This window comes from Chlamydotis macqueenii, chromosome 17 (genome assembly GCF_036417535.1).
Source record: "Chlamydotis macqueenii isolate bChlMac1 chromosome 17, bChlMac1.mat, whole genome shotgun sequence".
Lineage (NCBI taxonomy): Eukaryota > Metazoa > Chordata > Aves > Otidiformes > Otididae > Chlamydotis > Chlamydotis macqueenii.
This window is the reverse complement of record NC_141572.1, coordinates 6163952-6190772: the sequence shown is the minus strand read 5'-3', so window position 1 is coordinate 6190772 and position 26821 is coordinate 6163952. Positions and strand designations below refer to the sequence as shown.

The following is a 26821-nucleotide window of genomic DNA, read 5'->3' as shown; positions in this document are numbered from 1 at the left end:
AGTGGAAGCTGGTATACAAAACTACCCACATACCCAAAGAACAAAGGTCAGCAACTAAACTTAAAATTGAAAGGAAACTTCACTTGCATGCTTCCAAAAACATTCAATCACTTCTTGATGCCCTCTCTCCTGTTGCAATATTCACTTCAAAGGCAAAGGACTCATTTACAAAGAAATATTGAGGGCTTCTTTCATGACAAATGAGTGATAGGTAACACAGGGAAAGTACTGTGCCTCCAAAAGCTTAAGTCTGTTCTGACGTGGGAATGAAATGTTCTATGAATTACAATATTTACAAGGCAATCTTGATTCTTACAACAAGCAATCTTCAATGTGCTTAATGAAAATCTATATTTTTTGTTACTGCACTTTTCTGAGCTTTTAGAATGGATTCCTATGAGAAAATAAGTCCTGGGATGTTTCTGTTAATAACATTAACAATACAGAACTACTGCTGTATTGTTAAGAGACGCTGTATATCATCATGATGCCTACTGGTATTTTAAGGTTGCCCAGGAACAAGAAAATTAGCTGCAACTATGTTCATTTCTCATTTGAACAAAATAGATTTTCTGTATTCTTTATAGCAGTGATTTAAATTGCATAACAAAGTGCTGAACTTTGTATTGATTTTTAAATTACAAGCTTTACTTTTTTTCTTTTTCCTTAATTGTGGCACACTCTGTAAGAGTCACAGTTTTAATTGTACTTTATTCAAGTTTTTCTGGCAAAGTCCATCCAGTGAAAAATTATACCTTCGTTCCACAGATGTGGGCAAAAGTCATTGTTTTTCCTCGATCAATATATAAATTAGTCAACAGTTAACTTGCCATAAAAATAAATTGGCTCCACATTGATTTATCTCTCTCATGGTAGTACTAATATTTGCGTACAAATGGGAATTGGTTCTTCTCTCATTTCATTTTGCTATCAGTACTGATGTTAAACAAACCTCAGGATATGGCACACTGCTGGCCAGGCAAAAGCCAACAGAGGAAGGATGGCGTTCAGGTACCTTTTAGAGGCAAAAGTCCCACTGTCTCATTAAAAGCTCAAAGAAAATTTTCTTTAACCTCGTCTCTCTCTCCCTGAACTACAAGAGGACTATCAGCACTTTTCTGTGATAGAGAAGAGGAGGTCTATCTTCTCCCTGCACTTTACCATCTCCAAAGGAGTACTGCAAAAAACACTTCCCAGACATGAAGGCTGCACTTGTAATAATGGATGCTGAAGCTCCTACAGAACTCCTGGTTCTGGAGATTTAAGAAAGTAATGTAGCAGAATATGAGATGGGATTAACAGAAAAAGATTATAAAGTTTAATTGATGAAACGCTCTAGCGAGGAGCATAGAGGAAGCAGTCACTGTGGGGTTCTGATGGGAAGCATTCACTGCAGAAAGTAAAAGAGCAGAAGCAGAGAAATGATCGAGAGAGGAGTTGGTCAAAAAATAAGGACAGAAGCAGCTGTTCGCATGATTCAGTGTAATAATATTGTACAAAAGATGAACACTTTACAGTCAGGCAGACAAATCCCCAAGCACTATGTTAAAATGAACCACATGGAGCAAAGGAAGGAGATGGAACAATGCAAAATTAGTCCTAACTTGGTAGCATCTTAGTAAAGCACTTTTAAAAAAATTTTTTACCACAATCAAAAATATTTTTAAAATAGCATCTACATTAAATACATTGGGGGAAAAGTAGCTATATTAATGATTCCCAATTTGCATCTAATCTTCATGTAAGGTCCTCTCACAGAGGGTGTAACAGCAAGGAGTTTATAATTCTCCAAAACTGTACCTGCACTTATTCCCATTCTGTAAAAAGGAAAGGGAAAACAAAGTCCTGGAGAAAACCACAGAAGCCTCGAAGTTGTTGCAACTAGTGTACAAAAACTTTTCTTCTAGCCGTAAGGCAATTTTCTCTATAGTGCCAGTCAACAGTAAGAGATCAACAGAGCAGTGAGCACAGTGTGCTCTGGTGCATCATCCAGGGTATGAATGCTCTTTTTTTTTTCCTCTTCACCTTAGTCAGTCCTTTACCTTCTCTGCACCAAGTATGCCCAGATTTACAGCAAGCTGGTATTTTTATGTGCTGAAAGATGGGCAGCTGTCTTGTCAGGAAAGACAAGAATTTATAGCTACTTTTCCCAAGACACTGTCCAAAAGTAACTTCAGTGTGGTCAAAGATCAAGGTCTGTGCTACATAGCCATATGGATTTTACAAAACATTGGTGCAGTTTTACACCATTTCTCCTTCTGTTGTCTCTTCTGACATTTGCCAGAGCATGCTGTGTATGCATTTCAGCCTTGACATTCATCTCTTCTAAATGTCTACCCTGTGTTGTAATTTCTTGGATCACATAAGTGAAATGTTAGTTCTTCTCTAGTTGCTCTTGCTATGAAAAACATCTTTCTAGAAACAATTTTTTTAAGGATAATAATTTTACAAAATGTACTGTTGCTTCATTACAAAACATCTGGATACGTCGAGATTAAGCCTTCTTCAGCTGCATACTACCATCATCCCCCACACACTGGAGGTGTTATTTGATTTCTGTTATCTTTTTTGCTGGACAGTAGTTCTTCCAAGTTGCTGAAGAGCAAAGCATATTCATTTTTTAAATCAGTCTAAAAATGTCTGTCTTTCACTGAAATGTTCCTGAATAACAACTGACTATTGTAACTTAGTGTATCAACTTTGGTCTCTTAGAGGGCTTAATTTAGATAAAATTTTCCTGATAAAAACAAATGTTTATATTAGAATAAATACTGCAGCCTATCGTAAAGAAATAATTTTTTTTTTAAAGGCATCTTTAATGTAACTTTACATCTTTACCATTATGAAGAATAATGTCTGTCTGAAGACATTCTATGTCCAGGATTGAATCACAAAATCATAGAACGGTTTGGGTGGGAAGGGACCTTTAAAGCCCATCCAGTCCCACCCCCCTGCAAGGAGCAGGGACATCTCCAACCAGATCAGGTTGCTCAGAGCCCCGGCCAACCTGGCCTTGAACGTTTCCAGGGATGGGGCATCCACCACCTCTCTGGGAAATCTATTCCAGTGTTTCACTACCTTCATTGTAAAACATTTGAAGTTTTGACAACCTTCTCTGACCAAGATGTTGGAAATGTAATCTAAAGCTTTTCCAAAGAAATCAGACTTTTGCGAAGTTTAACACCTTAATACAAGCCCATTTTCAAATTCTTTATATCTATCCAATACTAAAGCCAAAATTATATGCCTCAGGGTAGTTCCACCAAGGAGCACAGATCTAGTTTCACTGTGTCTTTACTCTTTTGGTCTTTGGACTTGTTATTAAAATTTCCAATGCATGCACCAAGCTGTAACAGTGAGCTTGATGTGAGTAGCTACTCAGTAGGAACACAGCCTATTCTTTTGATTCAAGTTCATCAAGGGTTCCCGTAAGTACCGTCCAGTCACATTTTGAGCCGTAATGCGCATTGGCTAGAGATGAGCCACCATTACTGCTGTTGCTCCTCTTAGTGCTTCACAATCAGCAGGTATATCAAGGGAGCTGGTAAGTTTAGAGGAAAACGTATTCACACTTGATATGTTGCAATTACAGGCAATACTAGCTGTCAATTAACATAATTTTCTTGCATTACACCCTTTGTCTGATAGTTTTTCAGGTCAGCTATAGAAATAAACCAGTATCCATACACAGAGCAGAAATACGTGGACTGGCAAGACTATATTATGGCAAACATTGAATCGACAGCATAAAATATTTAATGAGATTTAAAACCCCACTATTAATAAAACAGCTTAACAGAGTGACAACAATAGATCTGAGTCTACGGTGTCACAAAGCAGTACTGGTTCTCTCTCATCTCCATCTTGTACCCTAAGCAGTGGAAAGGAAGGGACAGAATTACATTAATGTAATTCTTCAATAAGTAAAAAGTCTCGAGCAAAAAGCCCTTCAATGTTCCCCAAATATCACAGGAAAAGCTACCTTATATCTACGGAGAAGAAAAATGAGAATTGCTTTTCACCCTAGCTATGTCACTGTTATAAAAGCAGATGCTCTGGATAGGAAGAGTAGATAAGCTTTCCTCAGAATGGCAGAAAGAATAAAACACTTAATCATTTAATGTTCTTACGCAAATAAGTTAATTTTAAGTCCCTGATAAAGTCTTATTGCAAAACAATCTTTCTAAGGCTGTTAATACTTTCGTAAGATAAGAGGAAAAGAAAGAGTAACAGAAAAACCTCTTTCAGGGACTGTGCAACAAAATAAACTGTTGTTAGAATAGTGACAATTGAAACAAAAATAACACTCTAAGAATTAAAACATGCATGTCTATCTTATTGACAGGGAGTCATTACTTCATGAGAAGAATTAAACAAGTAAAATTTTTATCCTATTAAAAAATTGGGATGACTTACTCATCCTGATTCATGAGAATTTCTATTTTAAGTCAGAAAATAATTTTCTACTAATGGAAATTAGCTTGACCAGAAAATTTTGTGCCTGGTCTGTTGGCAGAAAGGATGTCAACCAGCAATATTGGTCCCATGAGAATCCACTTGGGAGCCTGAACATCAAGGCCTAATTGCTGTAATTACTGATGTCTTCTTCTTATATCCCCTCTGATGGAGGTGAGTCTAATCTAGTCTCCCTACTCCTTGTACCCGTGAAAATAACAATGTACGTGTTAACTATGAGGCTACTTCTCAGCTCCTGTGCTCCACAGCACCAGTTTAGCCTCCAGCCTGTCCCCCAGGCTGGGCATCAATCTCCTCTGTGCACCCTGCCCACTGCCCCGTGGTGCTTTCTAGAAAAGGAGGCATTAACATGTCATTTATAAATATTCCCTGCATTCTTACCCTATTGATTAGATATTTGCATCAGTTTGTATTGCCTCATGTTTCAAAAAGAAAGATAAATTTAATCATCTCACAGGCTCCTAAAAGCTACTTTAAAAAGCTCAGACAATTTCATAGAAACCCAGAGAGACTCCTTGCCCAAGAGATTTAACTAACAGTGAGTTAGGCTGTAGCATGATAAATGCTCTGTGAAGTTTTGATTTAAGAGGTGATATTCAGTTTACAGACCTTCTCTTTGTAACTATTTCCTACAATAGACATGTTTTATTTTACTCCTTTTTGTTTTCTGTTGCTCAATGATTGGCATTTTTCCTACACACACTAGAAGAAAAAGAATTAAAATATTACAATCAGTACAATAAACCATTTTCTCCTTTCTCTCCTTGCATTTTTATACTTGTGAAATCCAGTAGATTCCATTGGAGTAGTCATAACTAAATCAGACCACTTGAAAAAGTCAGACTCAAACTTAAATTTTAATAGAGAAAAACTATTTGTTTGGATTTGTTATTTTTTTCTTATTACACTTTGCTCTGTTAAACTGACAACATTATGTGGAACAAACAGGCAACTATAAGAATGAGATTTGTGTCCACTTAAAATGTTTCTTCCATTACTACAAGGAAGTAAGCATTACTTTAATGGATGAAACAGGTTTCTAAGCCAAATTTTGTGCTTTTACTTCAATCATTATGTTCAATCATGAGCTTAAATAAATAGCTTGACTGTTACTCTTTATTTTAAAGCACATACTTTAACACAGTAATCTTGCAGGCAGAATTTCTTTTACATTCTAAATTCTACCTTTTTTTTTCATGAGCAATCATACTCAGCTGAATGACACAACTTCAAAGAGTGAAATAATATGTAGTATGATAGATAAGACCTGTACCACTATCTTATGAAAGCTGTCAGAGGCCTGCAGTCATTTCCCTATCTGCTTAAGTACATTCATTTGAATTTACTTCTGTAAATTTGCTTAAGTAAGTTCACAAGTAAATTGTCAAAATTTATATCATTTAAAATTATTCCATAGAGTTCATTGGAGACAGAGCAGTGTAAAACAGATTTGTCCCACTGTTGCCATACTTACGCATAACTCGAAGGTATAATCTATTCAACCATTCCTTAACATTAAACATACTCACTAATGAAAAGTCAGAAGAGAAATTATATTCCCAAAGCCACAGGTCTCAGAAGCAAGCAGTCTTCCTATCAAATTCAATGTATCAACCACTTTAGCAGAGCTGCACACATTTTACTCAACTCCTTACTACGCATCTTCCCCACAGAAAAATGTTCAGTGTATTTCTATCTACATCTGATCTTTATTTCTACAGATCACTCACTGAATTTAGAACCCATATACAAGATACCCAGAAGCATTTGGGTTGGCTCTGTCACTCACTGATTAATAGCTTTTTTCAGCAAATTCACACCAACAGCAAAAAAAAAAAAAAAAAAAAAAAAAAAAAAAAAAAAAAGGAAAGCAGATAACTAGATGTATTCCCATTGATCATATCTCATACTACAGCTTTATTAATTCTCTTTACAAACTTTTATGCCTTGTTCACCTTTTAAACACCTATTCTGATGCTAGATTACATTCTTCCACTGGGAAAACAATATAAACAGAATATGGCAAACAACAATTTAAATAAAATATTTTATGACATCGAAACAGATTTTCTGTTTCAACACATTTGATGATTTCAGAATGTTTTGGTATTTGAAAGTTTTTAGCATTGGGATTTTTTACATCTGATTTAGAATTTTAAAAGGTATTTTAGAAACCAAGCTAGAAGATATACAAAGTGCCTCACCACCGGGTAACAGTGAAATCAGGTTCTGGAGCAAGCATAGAAAATCTCTCACACAGTTGCATTTAGTTTTGCTTTGAAAAACACTGGAGAAATGGATTCTTAGACCAGTGTGGGACCAGTTTCTAATGCAAGTCTACAGATTTTCCATGGGTAAAAAAATGCAATGAGATTATAAATTTTCTAACCATACTCATGGAGCAAAACTTCATTACATCTCTTAAACTTCTCATCAAAGTAAGAGGATGGTACCACCTAACAAGATGTAAAAGCCAGCAGCAGATTATAACTGGAGGGCATAAGTAAGCAGGTGAAGAGTTCCCTGCCTTTCAGAGGGGTGCACCTTCTGTGCTTTATCCATCTCCTTTCAAGTTTGTATGCTTAAGAACAAAATCTAGCACAGTTGTTATCCCAGTACAGTTTACTGAACAGAGTTTAAGATTGTGCTCACTACACATTTAGAAATACTTCCCTCCTTATAAGTAAGATTTTCAGAACTTTAAATACAAATGTATTGTCATGTATTTATGGACTGATTTCAGATAGCACTGAGCTACTTTTTCAATGCTGTTAACACAATGGGACAAGTTTCCCTATTTCCTGCGAGAATTTAAAAAAAAAATAAATTAAATTTAAAAGCAAACAACAAAAAAAAACCTACAGGCACACAAAACAACCCACTACAAATCAAAACCAAGTCACAACTGAACAGGTGTTAGCATGATTAGTAAGACCTGAACATTCCCCAAAATGGAAGTAGCTGTAGAAATATTAGGGTAGATAATAGATGGCTGCCTGTGAATGCATTGCGGATCAGTAATAACAGCTCTGTAAGAAAACAGCCACTCCCTTAATGCACCATATAAAGCACACACTGCTCTAGGTAGACTCTGAAAGTCCCAGTCAACCTGTATCTGTTATACACAGGATACATTCGACAGACATGTTCATACCACATTTTCATGGATTCTGCTGCCTAAAACAGAGAAAGAGATAAATGATGACTGTAACATTTCTGTCTGTACACCAAGATCCCAGTGGTCTTCACAGTGAAAGTCGACAGGCATAAAGAAAAAAAAAAAAAAAACAGGTTTGTTTAACAGCCTGCTAGTAAATCATCATACTAAAGCATGAGGAGGTACCAGAATAAATAGTGCAAAGTACATTTTACAGATGATCTGCACAAAATACAGAGTCTTCACTTCGCAAGTGCCTGCCTCTACAAGGCCACTAGGGATATACAGAAGAGTCTCAAGTTTGAAAAACTGTCAGCAAAACGACACTTTTCATTGAATTCTTGTTTTTGACAGCTCTCATGAGAAAGCAGTAATTCATACCATCCTATTGTAGATTGCACAAACACATCCATAGAATAATATATAACAGAAAGCCCTAAAGGTAGACTTGTGACTTCATCTTCTTTTTCAACATGTGCACTAATCAGCCTTTTGCAGTAATAGAAACAGAAGTCATTGAAGTGTAATGGCTGGAAAAACATAATCTTGTAGTCGCAAATGCCATCTGAATTGGTACTAAAAATGCCCACAAAAATTACAAGAGAAATACAAAGAAGTCATCACAGACACTGAAGTTTTGAACAGCCCTGACGATAGCTTAAACTGGTAGTTTCCATGTCACTTACCAATTTGTGGGTGAGCTGGATGGTAATAAGAGGAGATCCTGACAGGTTGTGGGACAACTTGGGTAGAGGTTCCACTTTGATAGAGATAAGGTAACTGGTTGCTGAGATCATATAACCTTTGTAGGCAGCAGCTTCAGCAATCCTTGAAAAGAAACAAACATATTAAGGAAGTAGCACAACAATTTTTTTTAAGTTCATAGAGAACACCCACAACAACAGGAACACAGGACCTCCTTTTTCCATTCAGGTAAATGAATTTCTACTGGGGAGCAAGATCTGGACCCAGAAGCTCCTACAGGACTAGAAGTAACAACTACAAAGTATAGGGGACAGCTTTAGACAATAGGAGACTTGATACCATAAGGATTCCTTCATTCTCCTGAAAGTGCTTTAGATAATTAGAATTCTGTGAAGTAAGGGATCTAAAAATAACCCAAGCAAAGCAACCTAAGCGAGGAGAAAATCTGCAGACATTTCAGGCTGTCTAATTAAATGTACATATCAGTGTGTAAGACACATGTATTATACATAATGCATACAAACATATATGTAGGAATATATTTAGAAAGAATTTATAGATTTACTTTGAAAAATTGATTATGTCCAGTTAGGTTTGTTAGAGACTAAGTCAGGTCACAATACAAACAGCTGAACCTGATAAACATCTGATTAGTCCAGGTAATACATTTTTCTATGCTGAAGTAATTTTTGCAGTAGGTAAGAATCCTTTTATTTCTGCTTTCAGCTAAAACTTATGACTTTGGCATTTTTGCACATTTAGGAGTAACTAAGATCCATTTGACTGTAGGGTAAATTTTTTTACACTATGAGTAACCAACTGTGCAGGAGTAAAACGGTTTCTGTCATCTACCTCTTCAGTATGTGATTGAATGGTATTTACTATGAGAAATATGAGCCATGGCAAATCAACCATTAGTGTGGGTTTCCAAATATAGCACACCACTGGAAAGAGTCAATTTACAAAGCACATGGAAAAAAAACCACCTTATTTACATCTGCCACCTGTTTGCAATGGTTTCTTATTTTTCTTTCAGTGAAAAACAAAAGCCACGTCAGACATTAAAATAACTTCATTCAGTTCCTCAGTCAGGTCAAATAAAAGAGAACTCATTTAGCACAATTCCAAGCGCCATTCCTTAGTTCTGACCACAAAAAAAAAAAAAAAACATCAGTATCAGAGATTGCTGCTGCTCCCAGTGACCAGCATGTGAATTGAATTTGTTCATCTGAGGGCAAAATTTGCTATTGTGATAGGAGAAGTTTAAATTTAGAGAAGGACTTATAATGTTAAGACCACTAGTTGACATTTTGAGATTTCTCCTACACAGATTAACAGGATGGAAGTGTTTTCCACACTCATTATCTGACATTTTAACTTTAGACAGCTAGATGAATCTTGAATCGTGAAGAAACTTCAGCACAAGGAAGAAACAGTGTTTGTGTTTCATGCTTGCATACGCAAGGCTTTCCTCACGGTGGCCCTGGATGGGAGATGGCAGTGGGTCTGCCACCTGGTTACCCTCAGTGGGATTACTACAGATTTACACAAACTGTATATGAGCAGGAGCAGAACTAGTCTCAAAACCTTTTTTGTTCCCATTTTTTTTTTTTGTAAAGAGCCAAAACTGACTCCCTTCAGAAACTGCTATTTATGCAGTCTGAAAATAGAAGTCATCTGTCTGTGCAGCATAAAAGATCCAAGAGTTTTGGTTTTAGCTTTCCACCACAAAAGAAAAAAAAATTGCCCTTAAGAAGAAAACGGACAGGCTTCAAATTACAGGTGTTTAGGCAGCCCAGTGCTAGAAGGAACATAAAAGAAATTCTTTAAAACAAACTACTCTGGGAAAACATTGTTACTCTACTAAAATGCAAGCAAAAAAGTTATTAGTACAGCACAAAAAAAAAAAAAGGAAACCAAGCAGAAGTAAAGTACATACTTATTTTTAAAACATATTTTGCATACCTGGGGTTTGATTCCTCAGAGGAAAATCGCTAAGCTAGCATTCCCTGGATTACTACTTTTTAAAATGCTGTTTTGGACAGATCTGTATCTAGAATTTTACAGATGTGATTCTGTAGTGCATTACATACTGCAAAACGTTCAAGTAGCTTGGATTAATTATTGAAATGTGGGAGATGTTTCTCCTCCGGTGTCTTTGTGTTTAACATTGCAGCAGGGCCAGATCCTTCCTTCTTAAAAATGAATGCTAAAAAATAAATACAACTCAGTGGAACAGGAATTGGTCTCCAGGTTGTTCTATTCCACAAAATTCAGAGAACGTACACATGGATGACATAACTGTTTTATTTTGCTATATCAGAGCCCCAAGAGCTGTAGACTCTGTGACAATGCATCAGAACAGTGTTTTGACATGCAGCATTTCTAATCATACTGTGTTTGCTAAACTTTGACCTAAGTCAAGACCATATTCATTATCTTCCGCTCTTTGAAAAATTGAGATTACAGCTTATTATCTTAATAAACTGCACTGGTCCTCCTGTTTGAAAAAAACATAACCTGTCATAAATTATTGCCTCTATTTCTTCATGTCAATAAGAAATACTGCACACTAACGACATGGTTCCTTTACAGCCACCTGCTAAGTGCCATTTTTTTTTTGAGAGAGAGCAGAGTAAACAACAGTACAGCTTGCTACTTGATTTTTAAAAGCTATTTAGTAATAGTTGTGTGATTATCTCAGTGTGATCAATCTAGTCAGAAGCCGGGATTCTTTACCCTGAAATTCACAAATGAGTTCCTGTGATCATGATCTTCCATGTAACTCCGTGTAAAGAAAGGAAGGCAACACCTGAAATTCATGACAGCTAGGACGCTGCATCCTTTCCTTCTGCTGTCATAAACAACACAGAAAATTCACAGACTGGGAAAGACTGAGAGAAAGTGTAAACTAATTACGTATTCCCGTGAAGAACCAAAAAAAAAAAAAAATCATACTAGCTTAAAAGGAAAGTGTAATGATTTACATGAATGGCCTTGCAAAATTCCCTGGGGAACTGTATTGCTGAGAAGTATATAGCTCTGCATTTACTTTATCTTATCTGCTAATGATTTCATTGATGCAGCATGTAAAACAAAAGGTCTTTAAAGCATTGCCTGGTCTCCTGTTATAAAATTACCTTAAAGGTTTCTAGGATTTGGATTCCAATTTTATCTGAAGAGGGATGTTATGTTTTCTTACTTGTTTCATTTAAGTGCAAGCTTTATCTTTATATGTGTCAGGAGAAGAGATGTCATTTCTTTTTATGAGACAGATTAAAATGATGAAAATCTAATGCCAGACCTGATGAATAGAAGGAGAAGACAAAGAAAAGCAAACATGTTGCTATGGGAATCTATTTTACTAGAAGATAAATTAAAACATCTAATGTAAGCTTTAATCTCTCTCCAGTTAATGACTACATGTCTTCAATATTGCAGAATCAGGATTATGGCTCGTAATTTATTTACAGTTGATAATGACATGACTGTTATAAAGGTATATCACTAAGGTAATAAACAAGCTGTTGCAGCATGAGAGGTCTGAGATACTTACTTGGTATCCATAGGGTTGATATTATGAAAGAAGTAGTGCATGTTATGGTAAAGCAGGCCAACAATGGTAATCCAAGCTGTGAAAGGGGAAAAAGGGTTATTCCTCAGAGCAACAGTTATAAGGGAGATACACTTCTCTCCTAGACCTGAAACTCTGTGTTAATTAATAGTCTTGACTTCTATAGACTTTCATATCTTTGCTTTAGCAGATTTCTGATTATTCTTTTAAGTAAATGAAAAAATATCAACGTTTTGCAGTATGGCACAGGAGACAGATATCAAAAGTAAAATAGAAGGATGTCTGCCTTGCACAACTCTACTTCAAAAATAAGTTGTTAAAGTAATCAGTTGTCAATTTTAAATCCCCCACATAGCACTAGAAAGGGTCGCATGACATACCAGAGTTAACGTCTCCACTGTAGCTACAGTACTCTCAAGGCTACTTCACCGCTACCTACATTAACTGGCAGTTTATCAAACTCAAACATGGGCAACCAGTTTCCACTTTGGTTGTCTGTTTGCTGCCTGCATTCCAAGTATTTATGGGTTCTCCAGCATCTGAGTAAAGAGACAGATGTGTATTTTCTAAGTGTCAGCCACACAGATGTCTTTTACTATCCCTTTTGCTGGGTTCCAAATATTTATAGTGTCAATTATTTAAGGTGAAATCATAAATTTTTAGGTTAGCTCATTTGGACAGTGTAGAAGTGTGGCCTGAAGGCTGAAATTATTCAGAAGCGAGCTTTAGCTAGAAAAAGAGTTAACCATTTAATGGGTTGGATCATTTCAGGACACCAAGCATGATAATGTTCGAAAGAAAAAAAAAAAAAAATAAATCTGCATGGTGAGAAACTCTGTAAGTGGGAAAGGCAAAAAAAAAGTCCTCTCATGCTATTTTTGGCATTACAAGTTGGTCTGCAATTATAGTTATTCCAGCCTCAGAGCACTTGCAGTGAAGTCTCCAGCCAGAGCCTCCTGCCAGCGCAAAGAAACAAAGCTGTCATCACAGATCAGGTAGACAGTTCAGTAATTATTAGAGTATTTCTCACTGCGGGTTATCTGCAGCTGACTTTGCACTTTATGAATAAGGACTAACCTTCCTTCAACAGAGGCGACTGTGGAAAGTTCTGTGGGTGTGGAAATTCTGTGGGCTGTTATTTAGGGCACATAGGTCAGATTTTCAAAGATTTGAGGATGCAAGTATGTGTTTTTGTAAACAAGTTCCTTCAATCCCTCATTAAAACATAGATCATTACCTTCAAACATTGTTATTTTAGAGTTTTTACTGAAGCTTCAGATTTTTGCCATACCTTGCTTTTGAGATTATTAAAATTTTAGCCGAGGTATGAATTTCCGAGTTCTGCCTTTTGCCTTAACTGTAGTTCACATCTTCATTCTGTTTCCGTAGCTGCTGTTGCTTAAACCTGTCATTTTATAGTTTAATTTCATGCAACATTTTAAGAGTGATTTTGCATGAAGGTATAAGTAATACCTGAGCTGACATCCTGCAATTTCTTAGAATAACCAGTTCGGATGCTAAAAATAATTTATTAAATTATGGCTTCTCTGATTTAAAAAAATGTCAAAATTAGATGGCTTCTGTCTCTGTGGCATAGCTGTATTATTCAGGATTAATTCAAGTAATATGAAAATTCTACCACATTAATCATTCATTAGTATGACAGGACAACTGCTGCTACTTTAAAGCCAGTATGATCAATAGTGGTCAAACTGGTTACTTGGAAAAATAAAGCAAACCAAAACCTGTTTTCAAGCAAAATCATTGCTGGATACCCTTTTTACATGACACTGCTCCTCCCTTTAAGTTTTTCCTTACCTTTTTCATGAAAAGCTTCACTGGGAATGGAAATATAACTCTGTCCTCGAGACGGAAATCGATAGTGGGACAAATTCAGAGTTTGAGGATGCATTTTGACCAAGGTGTAATCTGTGTGATAACCCAAATGAAAAAACGATAAAATCAATAGCCTCTACAACCTATTTGACTATTTAACTAGATTCCCCTAAAAGCTATTGCAAATTTTGAATTTAAAACCCTAGATTTTTGCAGAAAATACAGCAAATTCCTCAAGTATAAAATTGCCTTTTATATCTGACTCCTTTATGAGAGAGAAGTTGGTACGCACACTGTTAATATACCATGGATCACTTCACCCATGCTTAAATATTGAGCTTACCAGGGCAAGAAAAACAGATTGATAACACATTCATCCACTGACATTTGAAGGCATTAGTTCAGACCTCCACTACTCCATTTGAGAATGCCAGTGTCCAAGAGAGCACGCACAGTGATTAATGGTACTGGTGACTCCTGAAGCTGTTTCCCCCCTCACACAGGTCTCAACAAGCAGAGCTGAATGCCAGAACAGATAAATTACCTTTGCTACCTGTAGCATCCAAAGACACAGATGACATTAGGGTGCTAGGATGCCAAAGAGTAGTAAAATAAAATTATCCTAAAAGATCAAAACTGTTCCTATTATTTGCAATCTCTTGCAAAAACCTTGCAAAATTAAGGTTTTGTAGCATCCAGAGATCTGCAACTTCAAAGCGCTGCATAAGAGTTCTAGGCCCTAGCTGCCTGTATGTATATTATAGTACTACTAGATTAATTTCATAAAATTCATATTCTAAACCTCTCTCCAAATAACCTCAAGGAAGTTCAAGTACAGTTAGAACTGACTACCTCTGGGCTAACTGCACAGTCATCTTTCTACAGCTGAAACACTGTTTTGTATTAGAAAGAGAAAATAATCTGTTTTGATTTCCTCCTTCATGTTGGCAAAGGAGAGGCTGCAAGCACAGATGCATTTAGGACATCCAGACAGTCCACAGAGAACATTGCTGCTAAATCCTACCTGCTACAGATGACATGCCTTCAACAGTTAAAGGTAGCGAGTTTTCGTCCAGATTGTGCGTCATATGGGCCATCACACCATCAATAGTTTGAATTAAACTTCCAAATGTGTGAGCAGTCTGAGGGAAGAAGAAAGAGAAGGCTCTACAACCAAAGAAATTGCAGTTCATAGCACAAAATGCCAAGGTGCCATGTTAAATTCCTGTGCAACTTGTCATTCAACCATTCAAAGTCAAACATGACTTTCTCCACAACCTTTTATCCACATATAGTGGATAAAATGTTACACAAATTGATGCCACCCAGAGCCCGACCTTGTAAAATGCTGTTTTCTAGAATGTCTCCAAATGACACTCTGCTCCCACCAGCATTTGCCAGTCAATTATACTCAGGATTCAGCAGAATGAGGCCAAGAACTGAGCAAATTATTTTGACACTATATAAAGACTGGTATCAGATCTTTATTGGAACATAAGCTGAGTCACTGCAGTGTGGCCTTTCTCTCATCTTTATCAAAATGGTCCCCAGTATAAAGCTAATGTCAAAGTGTTTATACATCCCCTGGAAAACAACCCTTTGGGTTGAAATTTGTTCTATAAAATCTCAGAGTCAACGCATGTTTCAATGAAAAAGAAATCTATTTTATCTGAAACCTATTTCTATAAGATATGATCAATGATTGTAGACTAAGGACTTAAATCAATTAAACATCTTTTTGTCTTAAAAGCATTTTAGGCTTCAGTGAGGCTTCAATTTACTTTAGCCTCTCCTTCTCTCAGTTTAAAAGCTCTCTTTCTAAAATCTGTGCTCCCTTTAAGATTCAAACAAAAATCTGAAGAAATTCCTGTGTTCCTCCTGCAAGTATTTCTCTGCACTCTATATGGTAGACCAGAAGAGGAAGAACATTGATACAAGTTACTTTTCCTTATATTAGGTTCAATCTCCCTCAAAGCTTCAGTTCACTAAACAGGCAAACACTACCACATATTTCAGTGCATTGAAAAACATCCATCTACAAAACAAATATAAACTTTTAAATATCAAAGTTCAGTGCTAAAAAAGGAGTGATTAAACATCTCTTATTTTATAAATATGATTTTGTTTCATTCATGCTGAAATACGTGGAAACAGCAGCAGACAAATTTCCCTTGTTTTAACCCTCAAAACCACATCATAAACGAAAATGACCTAATTGTTTTGTCTGTGGATCTTCACTGCAAATATGAAAGTGACATATGAAAAAATAAATAACTTATACTGCCAATAAGTCCTAACAGGAAGAATAATTGGGTAACTGGTTTCATTGCTCTCCATGTGAAATTATGCAACCAAAGTAATCTACAAATCTAAGCCCATTTGTCTTACCTCCGGCATATCAATCCAGCTGGGCAATAACAGAAAGTCTTCAATAGCTTTTAAAAATGCCTAAAAGATAAATTAAACTATATTATTTGATTATTTATTAAGCAGCTACATCTCCTGGTAAGGAGAGAAGGCAGATCACTGCTAGGATTTTCTCAGGTTTATTTTAAGATGACAAGTCCATTTGCATTCAAGCCACAGGTTCATCTCTACCTGCGAGCACTCTCATCATGTTCTGTATGGTGACATTTTAAATTAATAGTTTATTTATTAAAAGTAACACCACTATGAAACTCCCAAAGTGCAATCATTATACTACAGCTGAGGTGACAACACTGGCACTAAGTGAACTTATTCTCTTATTTTATCTAAACTCATGTGACATTAATCTGTCTTTTAGTCTTAGATGACTAGATATTTCAGCAGTACTAGATAAATATCTGGGTCCCATCACTTGTACAATTTATTATCTGCTTAATTTTTGCACTTATATGTTGTTTTTCAGGTCAAGATCTGACATTATGTGGCAAGTGTGTATTATACACAATCCATAATTGTGCATAATAAAAATTGTTCTGAGCACAATACAGTCCCTGTCCTAAGGAGTCTTGCTGATGAAGACAAACAGAAGGAGGAGAAAAGGGAGCATAGAAAATTACAAAGAACATGAAAAGAAAAAAGCCCACATCTCCTGCTTAAACTTCTCTGTTAAAATGTCTTAAAAGCATCAGCTGAATATAGGCAAGTTCCACTGAAAAATGCAGAAGAAAGTTACAAGACTTTTCTGAGCATAATTTTACAAGCCATAATTCATAGGGCAATACCAGAGCTTTGCTACGTGAGTTTACTTTTGGGCAGCACAAACTTGCAATCCCTCTCAGATACTCGGCGTAGAATTCTACCTAGCATGCACAGAAGTTATCCTAAACCCAGGACCCAGCCCAAAGTGCCCAGAGCGTTCAGTGAGTGTCTCTTTTCAGGTCACAGCATCACTCCCGAATTACTCCAAACAGGATGTGTTGGACCGCGGGCAAGGGAGGGAAAGCAGGACTGCTGGAGCTCCTGAGCCAAGCAGCATTGCAACAAAAAACATGTCAGGTTTGTCAGAAGCGATGCATTACAAATGTGTGTCAGTAATCAGAAAGTTTATTGCATATCACTTAAATCAAATGTTCTTGTGCTGTGAGGCATATGACAATCAGGACAGAGATAACTTAACAGAAAATAGCATGCATGCTCAGTGCCTGTCTTTCAGGGAATTAGCTGCAGACAATACAAGGCCTAACCATCCATCAGAAAAATGACAGTCTGTATGTATGATCAGGGCTCTCTTGTGTTTATTTCCCAAAATAGCTTTGCAAAAGATAATCACGTCCCACATTTCTGTCTGCAAATCACTTTCATGGCACACAAAGAAGCATCAGATAGCATGAATGAGCAACCAAACGGCAACTGAAATGATGTGGGAAAGAGGTACGATATCTGACAGGATGATGTTCCATTTTCAATTTAAAGCCCTCACAAATTTTTCAGCAAAACAAAGGAAACAATGTATTACAGCTTTTTAGAAGGGTTTTTGCCACATATTAAACTGTGATCCATGAAATCCAAGCTTTACAGTTTGCAAACACGAAGCTTTTAACACAAACTATCAATTGCTGTCCATGTAGTTTTCAGAAGCATTTATTTATATTGTTTGTCTGAGTAAATAATCCTTGTCACCCTGGTATTACCCGCAGGCTTAAAGGAACAATCACTCGTGAGGGCAGAGCTGATTACTGTAATAATAGCTTTCTACTCTGCTGAAATCAGGGAATTAGATGCCCGTCATTTTACAGAAGGCTAACTTTATGCTAGGAGAACATGACCCCTTGTCCTCAGCTCAGACTGCAGAAAATGCCTTTTTTTTTCTTTTTCCTTTGTGGATTAGATTAAGCAAAAAAAAATTACTCAGTTAAGCTTTAGACCTGATCTTTCCATGAAGCAGTTGCAGTGGAGATTTGTGATATGTCTGCATAGGAGTCCTGGCTGTGATTGGAACCCTGTGCAAGACAAATCTATTAACTCACAAAAGCTCAGGACACCGCCATCACTAACAGGCCTCTCCCACAGCTTTCCAGCTCCAACGCGGAGCTGGCGGAGCAGGCTGTCTGCCTCTGCCGAGCCCCGCAAGAATAACACGTGACTTTGCAAAAGAGAGGCCAGACGAGAGGCACAACTTGCCCTCTGCTTACTACAGGAGCAATAAAAGCTAACAAAAGGTTGGGCAAACATCAGTAACTGATAACTTTTTAACTCTCTAGTGCAGGTGTGAATCTCGAAGATAATAAGTTTATACTTGGGAAGTTCCCTGGGCCCAGACTAATGCAGCCACACCTAGCGTGCTCCCTGCACCCGAGTCAGTTTGCTATTAGCTCGTGCAGGCCTCCATTTTGCTGCGGTCACCGCAGTGGCATTACAGAGTCTTTGTGTCCTGCACCTGGCAGACAACTGTCAAACTCCACTGTAGTTTGGATCAAGCTGGGCCACGCAGAGAAATGCTGATTTTTTTACAGAACTGCATATTCTTCATTGTATACAATTGCAGCTGAAATAAATTAATAAATTATTTTCTCCTCCTCTGTTTCCTGCTCAACTAAATAATTATTTTTTGATGTGTGGTCATGGTTCCATATATTTTATGAATTAAATAATATCCCCAAGAAGTAATTAGATCTTCAAAACTCTTTCTCTGGTTGAAGCTCACCTTCTGCTACTCCCTGAAACAGCTACTGCTCTTTTCATACGTATTTTCTTCAATCAGCAAGAACTTTGAAAGTTGCATTTGCTATTCCAGCCTCTGGAGGAATTTCAGGGTCACCTGGCTCAAAGCACAGATGTGAAAGACACTTACTTCTGTTAGGCTCAGGGCAGTATTTTCAGACAAAGATTTGTTGGGTAGGCTGAAGGACACGTTCTCCAGGTAGCCTAGCATGGTGTCGGGGGAGCGGAAGCTCCCTCTCTCCTCCGTCAGGTTCGTTATGATGGGATGATAGGCATTCGTAGAGAGCTACAGAAGACAGACACAGGTCATCAGAAATTATCCCATACGGCAGCCATTATGTATAGTTTTAGCCCAAAAGGGAGTTTGAGGCATAGCAGACTGCTATGGTTAAACACAAGAGGATACACAGGCCAAGGGAAAAGGAAAGTACACAGCCAGATAGACTGGATAAACAGAATATACAGGACATTTCTGCATGAGCAATTCAGGCCCTAACTGCCATGGTTTCCTGAGAGCCTCTGTGAACACGAAGAAAACGAACAGAACTTTGACACTGCAGATAGCAAGAAAGTGAAAAAACACTGCAACAGGCAATTTGCATGTAGGCTGATTACAGCTAATCGTATGTATTTGGCATATGAAAAATTAATTTTATTTTAATCCTTTTCATTATGCATTTACTAAAGAGAGGAAAACTAATTTTTTTGTTGTGGTGGGAAATCTTTTCTAATTTTAAAAGAAATAAGAGAAAAATTAGCAAGATGGTTTTGAATGTCTGTATCTTCAAAGTTCATTGAAATACTTCAGAATTTTCTACATTCTTCCTCTTTTTTAAGATAGAAAATATTTTTATTTAACAATTCCCTTTGTCTGTCCCACATTAAGAGTTCTGTAGTTTTCCCATCTTCCAATAGTGGCTAAAAACTCTCCCTATACATATCTGAAAGTGTTTATAACTGGTACTAAAATAAGTGCCACCAATGAAAATTGTAGAGTGAGGAGGATCTGTAACTCTGTATTACATACACATTTTGACATTATAGAAAAGAGTTATGAGGAGTGTCCTACCACAGGTTTTGTAGTGCTTGTCATTACAGACCATGGAAGCGTTGAAGAAAGCAAAACTTGCACACCTGGGGAAAACAGATACACAAATGAGATTTAACAAATGTGATATTCCCACTGCAGGCTGAATCTGTTGTAACTGAAAGTAACATATTTGCTGCTCTGTGCGTTTTATTTATTTGCAGTACTGTAGCTACACAGGCTTGTTAAAAGCATTTCATTTACTGATTCTCTCATCAATTTTATTTTGTGATCTTTAAATAGATGAGCCTTGCAATTTAGTCTAAGTCTTAAACACTTAAACCTTTGTTTACAAACAGGAAATTTTCAGTGCTACATCTCAACAGAAAAAAAAGGACAACCATGCAATTAAAATATTGGCTTCAATCTTCCTTCTTTAACTCTTCAACATTTATGTAAAGCATTTAGGGAAAACTTAAAAATACATCCCGTGTCGTACAATTTCATATATGACCTTTCTGTGTTTCCATATATATGATAAACTGAGACTGGGAACATACAGAAACTGGAAAATATGAGACTCAAGTCTCAGCTACAATCTCCAAATGCTAATGTTTACTTATATCTTGAGTCTAAATTACTTGAGTGCCAAATAAAATCACACTCATGAAGGCAAGTTCAGAAAGATTTTTCCACATTAAAAAAGAAAAAATCAGTAAGAAATATTCAAAGCCAATGGAAATACTTTCATTGCTTGCGGCAAAACTAAGGCACCCTCATACAAAAGAACACTGGTAGAAATGGTGGTATGCTAAAGCTTTTGGGGCATGCTAGTTTTACATAAAACAAATAACAGGGGTCAAAGAGTCAAAACACAAACCTGCATTAGTAGTTTGATATTGATACTGCAGATAATGTCTCTATCAGGTGTTTGTAAGCTCATTTCAAGCAACAGTGAGGTTGCTATTAATCAGACAGGCTTTTCTAATAAATGTCACCTACTAGCACTATATCCATTGAAAATTAACATACGAGCATGTCATAAATGATTTGTCGAGACAGAAGAATAAACTTGATTTTGGATGGCTTCCAGTTGCTCTGTTTCAAAAATATTGGTTCCTTTTTGTGCAAAAGGATTTATTGGTCATTTGTGATAGAGAAATATAATTTTCTTCTAATCTATGTCTTACCAAGATTTTATATTTGCCACGATTGAGGTGTTTCAGCACAATCAAACAGTAGTTGCATATATAGGACAATTTTTTCCCACAGATCCAAAAGGAACATGATTATTCATCCTTTTAAAAGACAAGCTGCCTTTTTATGTTTCTTATGTTAAACCACATAAGCCCAGCTTCAAGTCTGCTTTGTTTGTCATCAAATAGATACCAAGAATAACTTTTGTTTATTAGAATATTCTAACTTCCTTGGAAGTTTTACAAAATCTGATTGGTCCACTACTTCAAAGGAAACAGCAAAAAATTCAATATTCTACATTTCTCAAGTGCTCCAAATCACCTGAGCACTTTAAAATAGTATTGGCTTGAAATTCTTCAAACTTACAAAAATATAGATATACCTGACATCGCTTTACGTTTTAATTCCTAAGCCCCTAGAAAATACACATCAAGCTTCACTTTCAATTAAGAGACTAGAAATTTTTTTTTCACAGAAAATTGATAGTTCCAGATGACCCTGAAAACCTGTGAACTAGGGGTTTAAGAAAAAAAAAAAAAACAAAACAACACCAAACGTTATGCAAATTGCAGTACACTCACAACATATCTCAATGTGTAAATCAGAGAGTTTGCTATACAGCCTTCTAAAAATCAGCAGGGATTGAAAGGTAAAATTCTGTACAAATCTAAAAATTTTTACTTTCACAGAATCCAAGGACCCAGCTTTCTGCAGTGTTTCAAAATCTAGCTACAAGCATTAATGTCCAGTAAGCAGATATTTTGAGCCCCAGTAAGACTCTTTCCAAACTGAAATACAAAGGAAATAAGTAGAAACTTAAGTCCTGAACAGGACTGGCGTTCATGGAGAGAGCTTTCCATGATGCCTTCATTATTTGTTGTAGTGAAGATGGGAGGGTGGAGGGCTTCAGAGAATGGCTACTGAGTTCACCAGAATTCAAAGGGTTAAAAAAAGAGTTCTCTTTGTATTTATATAAGTCATACTTCTCTGGCAGTGAAACAGGGCACACATATAGATGGATCAGGTCAATTTAAAAATCTACTGTGCTCTTGAGTTTAGCTACATAACATTCTTCTTGAGTTACACTAAATCAAAGAATGTGATTTATGGTAGCTTTGAGTTGGATAGTGTTATAGTAACCCCAGATTGTTGTGAAAGATACAACAGCCAAATACAAAAGCATTTTTTTCCAACATGACCTGAACATTGTAAAGTTAATAAAATTTTGGTTTTTAAGATGAGAACTATTTCCTGTATCAAATGAATACTCTCCCAAACAGAATTTTTGAAGACTTTCACAGGAATCACTTTTTAAAATAAAAAGGTTTTGAAATAAAAAAAAAACTTGAGTGCAATTGCTATTATTTATGTGACAAAGGAAATAGATTGCTTCATTATATACCAGATTTAGGTTTTTCTTTTTCAGTGACTTCAGTTCTACATAAACTGATTCATATTTTCTTTTTGATAAAATATACTTGTACATATTTGATTGCTGTAATCAAACCCGGAAGTCACAAACACATATATTCTCATTTCCAGGCACGCATAGAAGTTCTGTGATATTCAAAGAGTTTCCATTGTGAAAATGGTTCCCTTGGGTTTAAAAGCACAAATTACGGGTGTAACTGCTTTAGCTCTCCGTTACAGAGTAAGAATAAATGACAGCAGGGAAACTGCCAGCAAAGTCAAATGTTCCAGATGCCCCACAGCTTTATTCCCAAGATGGATGTTTTCTAATTGCCATTCACACACAAGCACTTAATAGCAACAGCCTTTCTTGTAGTGAAAAGTTTATCATAAACATCCATAGAACAACTGACAGGGTTTACTGGCCAGTCTTCTAAGTCTTTGTTCTAATCCTGATTCTTTGCCTTTCATATTACATTTCAGCTGATATCTTTCTTTTTAGTTCACAGCATATATTAGTTAATAAGTCTTTATCATTCCAGGAACTGGAGAGATAACCACATCCCCTGGAATACACTGAGTGACTTGGCTCTCAGTTACACAACAACCAGAGTGCAAGTTAGAAATCTGGAATCTGTCTTTCCCAACACCGTTCTGCCTCAAGTCTAATTACTGCTCCACTTCTCTTGATCCTAGGAGATCTAACTACAGCTGGATACTTCAGGTCTCAGTAATTTTTCATGACATTTTTAAGGAGCTAGAACCCAGAATGAAAAGACCGCACATCCAAAGGCAGCTTCAGTGACATTCATATGTGACTTTTTCTGCCTCTAAAAATTACATTCAACAGCTGAAAGATGTAAAATGAACACAAATCCTACATGCTAAATGCTTTTAAGTCAGCATCTTTACAGAAGATGAATGATTACAACAGCGCATATACTCACCAACAGCAGCTGTAAAGTACTGCTCAATTTCATTGGGGGTGAGTGCCCTTTCCCATATAATGAATTCATCAAATGCCCCGTTCACATAGCGCTTAGTTTGATCCCCCTCTGTCCCAGTCAGTAGATTTGCACTGGGGTCTCCGTAATCGTAGAAAACTTTTCCATCTGGATCAGTCGTGTTTAGAGTTCCATTGACATAGACCTTCAGTCCTTCTCTTGATTTCCAAGTAAAGAGAATATGAGTCCAATAAGGACCTGTAAAACATTGAAAGTCACAGCAAAATCCAGGAATCAATTCCATTTAGAGTCTTTCCTCTTCAGTATGTTTTTGCTGACTTGTGCAATGCTATAGAGCTGCATAGGAAGTGCTAAGAGTGAATTATGGAATGCTGATGCCATGAATATTAATCTTTATACCCATGTGGAAGCCCATACTTGGGCAGAATGCCTCTTAGCTTTTGTCTGAACTCTTACTTGGGCTCACTGCAGCTTCATAAATTACACTCGCTAAGTATTATTGGCCACGATTTGAAGTCTCTTCAATACTGTCTCAAAACTCAGTTCAGCAAGAACTGCATATAGACTGCAAGAACTGGAAGTACAAGCCAATAGACTAATTGAAAGTTGCCGCAGTTTCTTTGTTGTATTTGAGAGGTTGAAAGCATAATATTAATTTTCACTTGGATTGGATAATCCACAAATGTGAGAATTATACTTAACATTTAGCAGTGTTTCTCTTAAAAGGAGATTTCTGAACAGATTTATTAAGCTTTACAGAACTCTGCTACTATAAGATGAGAAAGTCCTATTTTACCAACATACAGGCAGTCAAATTAAGGCAAGAAAATATTTAGTGATCATCATTGGCATTACTAGAAGACCAGAATTTGTTCCAGTCACTAGGCAATACCATTCCCCAACAACACACAGTTTAGATAGAAGCAGGAAGATATGTGATATACCGAAATGTTTATTAGTACTATGCCATATACAAAACTTGACACTCAACAGATAACAAAATGACCAAAGCGCTAAACACCCAGTTAGATAGTTACCAAATAAAGTCTTAATTTAGGAAGCAGTAGAGGACAGCACACACATCCAGTTTTAGAACATACTGAGAACTGTCAGGGATTAACCTGCATTCTCCACTCATGCCTCCACCTAAGCACTCATTAATCTCTTGATGTCAATACCAATTCCACTTCAGAAACAACTGGAATTTGGGTCCGAGGACTGTTACTGAATGGCAAGTGTTCTATAATAGAATATCACTGGTCTTTCAGTTTGTACTTTTTCTCTCTCTCCCTCTACATCAAGAGAATTCTTAAGCACAGAGCTTTGTAGCTATTTTTGTATATCCACTTCTCTTTCCTGAAGCTGCCCTCTTACCATTACATTTCTCTGCAAGAATAAAGGAAAACATAACAAAGAAATTAATAAAAAAAAAATTATAAGTGTTACCTGGTGGACTAAAGCTTGCTTTCCACTTCATCATTGCATTCCCCCGGGTGTAAAATTCCACTGAGCCTTCACCTTCATTTGAACAGATTTTGAAACCACTGGAAATTACTCGTCCACCAGAGGCAGGGAGAAACTTAGCCTGTTGGTCTTGAGTCTTCCAGAAAAAGGAAAATGTTACTCCTGATAAAAGCAAGTGAGAGGAGATTTTAACGAAAATAATCAAGTGCAATTAAAAATTTCCAATATCATAAAATACAGAGAGTGGGAATGCTTTTGAGGACACATCATCTGCTAGCATAAACAAAGATAAGATTTAAAAAATCAACAATGCTTTAACAGTGTAAACCAAATAAACATCTCTTCCTAGGTTTCTCCTCACATGCGCATAACCAGGACAGAGTAGTAATCATTGCTTCCTGAGCAGATTCTATCAGTTAAAACTAAAGTTCTTTGAGCACCAAAAGTAATGAAGTATTTTTTTCTTACAGATTTATGCTTCCATTCCCTTTGCCTTATCTCTCCAGTCTCCTTACCCTTCTCACCCTCCTGGGATGATCCCCCTTTTCCTCCTGTAGCCTTCGCTTATTTCAAAAAACAAGTTGCTCTCGTATCTCCATATCCCCCACCGGCATCTACATCTTTTTTCAGTGTTCACCAAGTGCCAACAGAGCCAGAAATAGTACATTGACTGCTTTCAAGCTACCGATGCACTAACTGGCTGCCAGCATGCTTATAGAGTGGCATTCATTGCTAATTACACCTTAATTTTTCTAAGCATGTGTTTTCACATTTCAGTGCTCCAATAATTGCTGAAAGCCAAGAACCAATGTAAAAGAAAGAGACAGCAACACATGCAGAGCCCCAGTCAAAATTCTGAGATCCCCACCTACACAAAAATCAAAGAATTCTGCCCAAAATGCAATTGCAGTCCTTGCCAGTGCATGTGAGATTAACTCTGTCCACAAATAATCCTGTTCAATTCACAGTAAATTTTACTATTATAATGTAAAATCAAAGATTGCACATTAGTGAAGAAATATGATTTCTGTAAGATGGTTTGTTTCTTTACTAAAGGTTACCTCAAAAGGCTTGACCAAAACACTAGTAGCAAATCAAACCTCCCTTGCACTTCAGAAGTTCATGGTGGCTCTGCTGTAGAGGTTCTGCAGTCAAATGCAATTACGAAGAAAATGGCTCAACTAAACAGCTCCTAAAAATGTTCATGTCAGTGTTTATAGTACAAAGTGCTAACAATAAAATTTGAATTCAGAGCAGACTGAGAAAAAGTTTGTGAAGTACAAAAGTGGAAGAGGTTCTGCCACAAAGAATCATAATGAACTAAGCTGGCAATGACCCTGAAGATCACCTAGTCTAAACCACCTGCTCAAAGCAGAGCCGATTTCAGAGCTAGATCTGGTTGCTCAGAGCTCAGCTCAGATTTTAACGTCACCACAGATACAGATTGCACAGCGTCTCTGTGCAAACCAATCCAATGCCCGGCCACTCACATTGCAAAGAATTTGTTTTTTCCTTAGTTCTAATCAACACTTCCTGTGCTACAAATGTGCCTATGATGTCTGTCACATTTTCACTCTTCATCTCCAAGACTGTTTATCTCCATCTGCTTCTATAACCACCCATCAGGTAGTTGAAGACAGCCCTGAGCATTCTCTTTTCTTCATGGCATAAAGAAAAGCCTCAGCCTCCCCTCCCATGTCCTACTGTCTAACCCCTAAGTCATCTGCTGGACTGACTCTGCCTTGTCAGCATCTCTTTTGTATCAGAGGACAAAAATGGGACATAGTACTTCAGATATGGGCACTGAACAGAGAGGAATAATCACTTCTCTTAACCTGTTGACTAAGCTCTTCTGACATGTG

At 36.8% G+C, this 26821-nt stretch overlaps 1 protein-coding gene across 1 annotated transcript in view; it reads right to left on the bottom strand.

Moving 5' to 3' along the window:
• ADGRD1 (adhesion G protein-coupled receptor D1) overlaps window positions 1-26821 on the bottom strand; it is a 151415-nt gene that overhangs the window by 111901 nt on the left and 12693 nt on the right. Inside the window, exons 5-13 of the mRNA XM_086761376.1 lie at window positions 24942-25121; window positions 23478-23732; window positions 19966-20030; window positions 19027-19182; window positions 16137-16196; window positions 14773-14890; window positions 13731-13841; window positions 11895-11970; window positions 8320-8461 (exon numbers count right to left, since the gene is read on the bottom strand). Of these exons, the coding sequence (XP_086617502.1) occupies window positions 8320-8461; window positions 11895-11970; window positions 13731-13841; window positions 14773-14890; window positions 16137-16196; window positions 19027-19182; window positions 19966-20030; window positions 23478-23732; window positions 24942-25121 (1163 nt within the window). The remainder of the gene's footprint in view (window positions 1-8319; window positions 8462-11894; window positions 11971-13730; window positions 13842-14772; window positions 14891-16136; window positions 16197-19026; window positions 19183-19965; window positions 20031-23477; window positions 23733-24941; window positions 25122-26821) is intronic.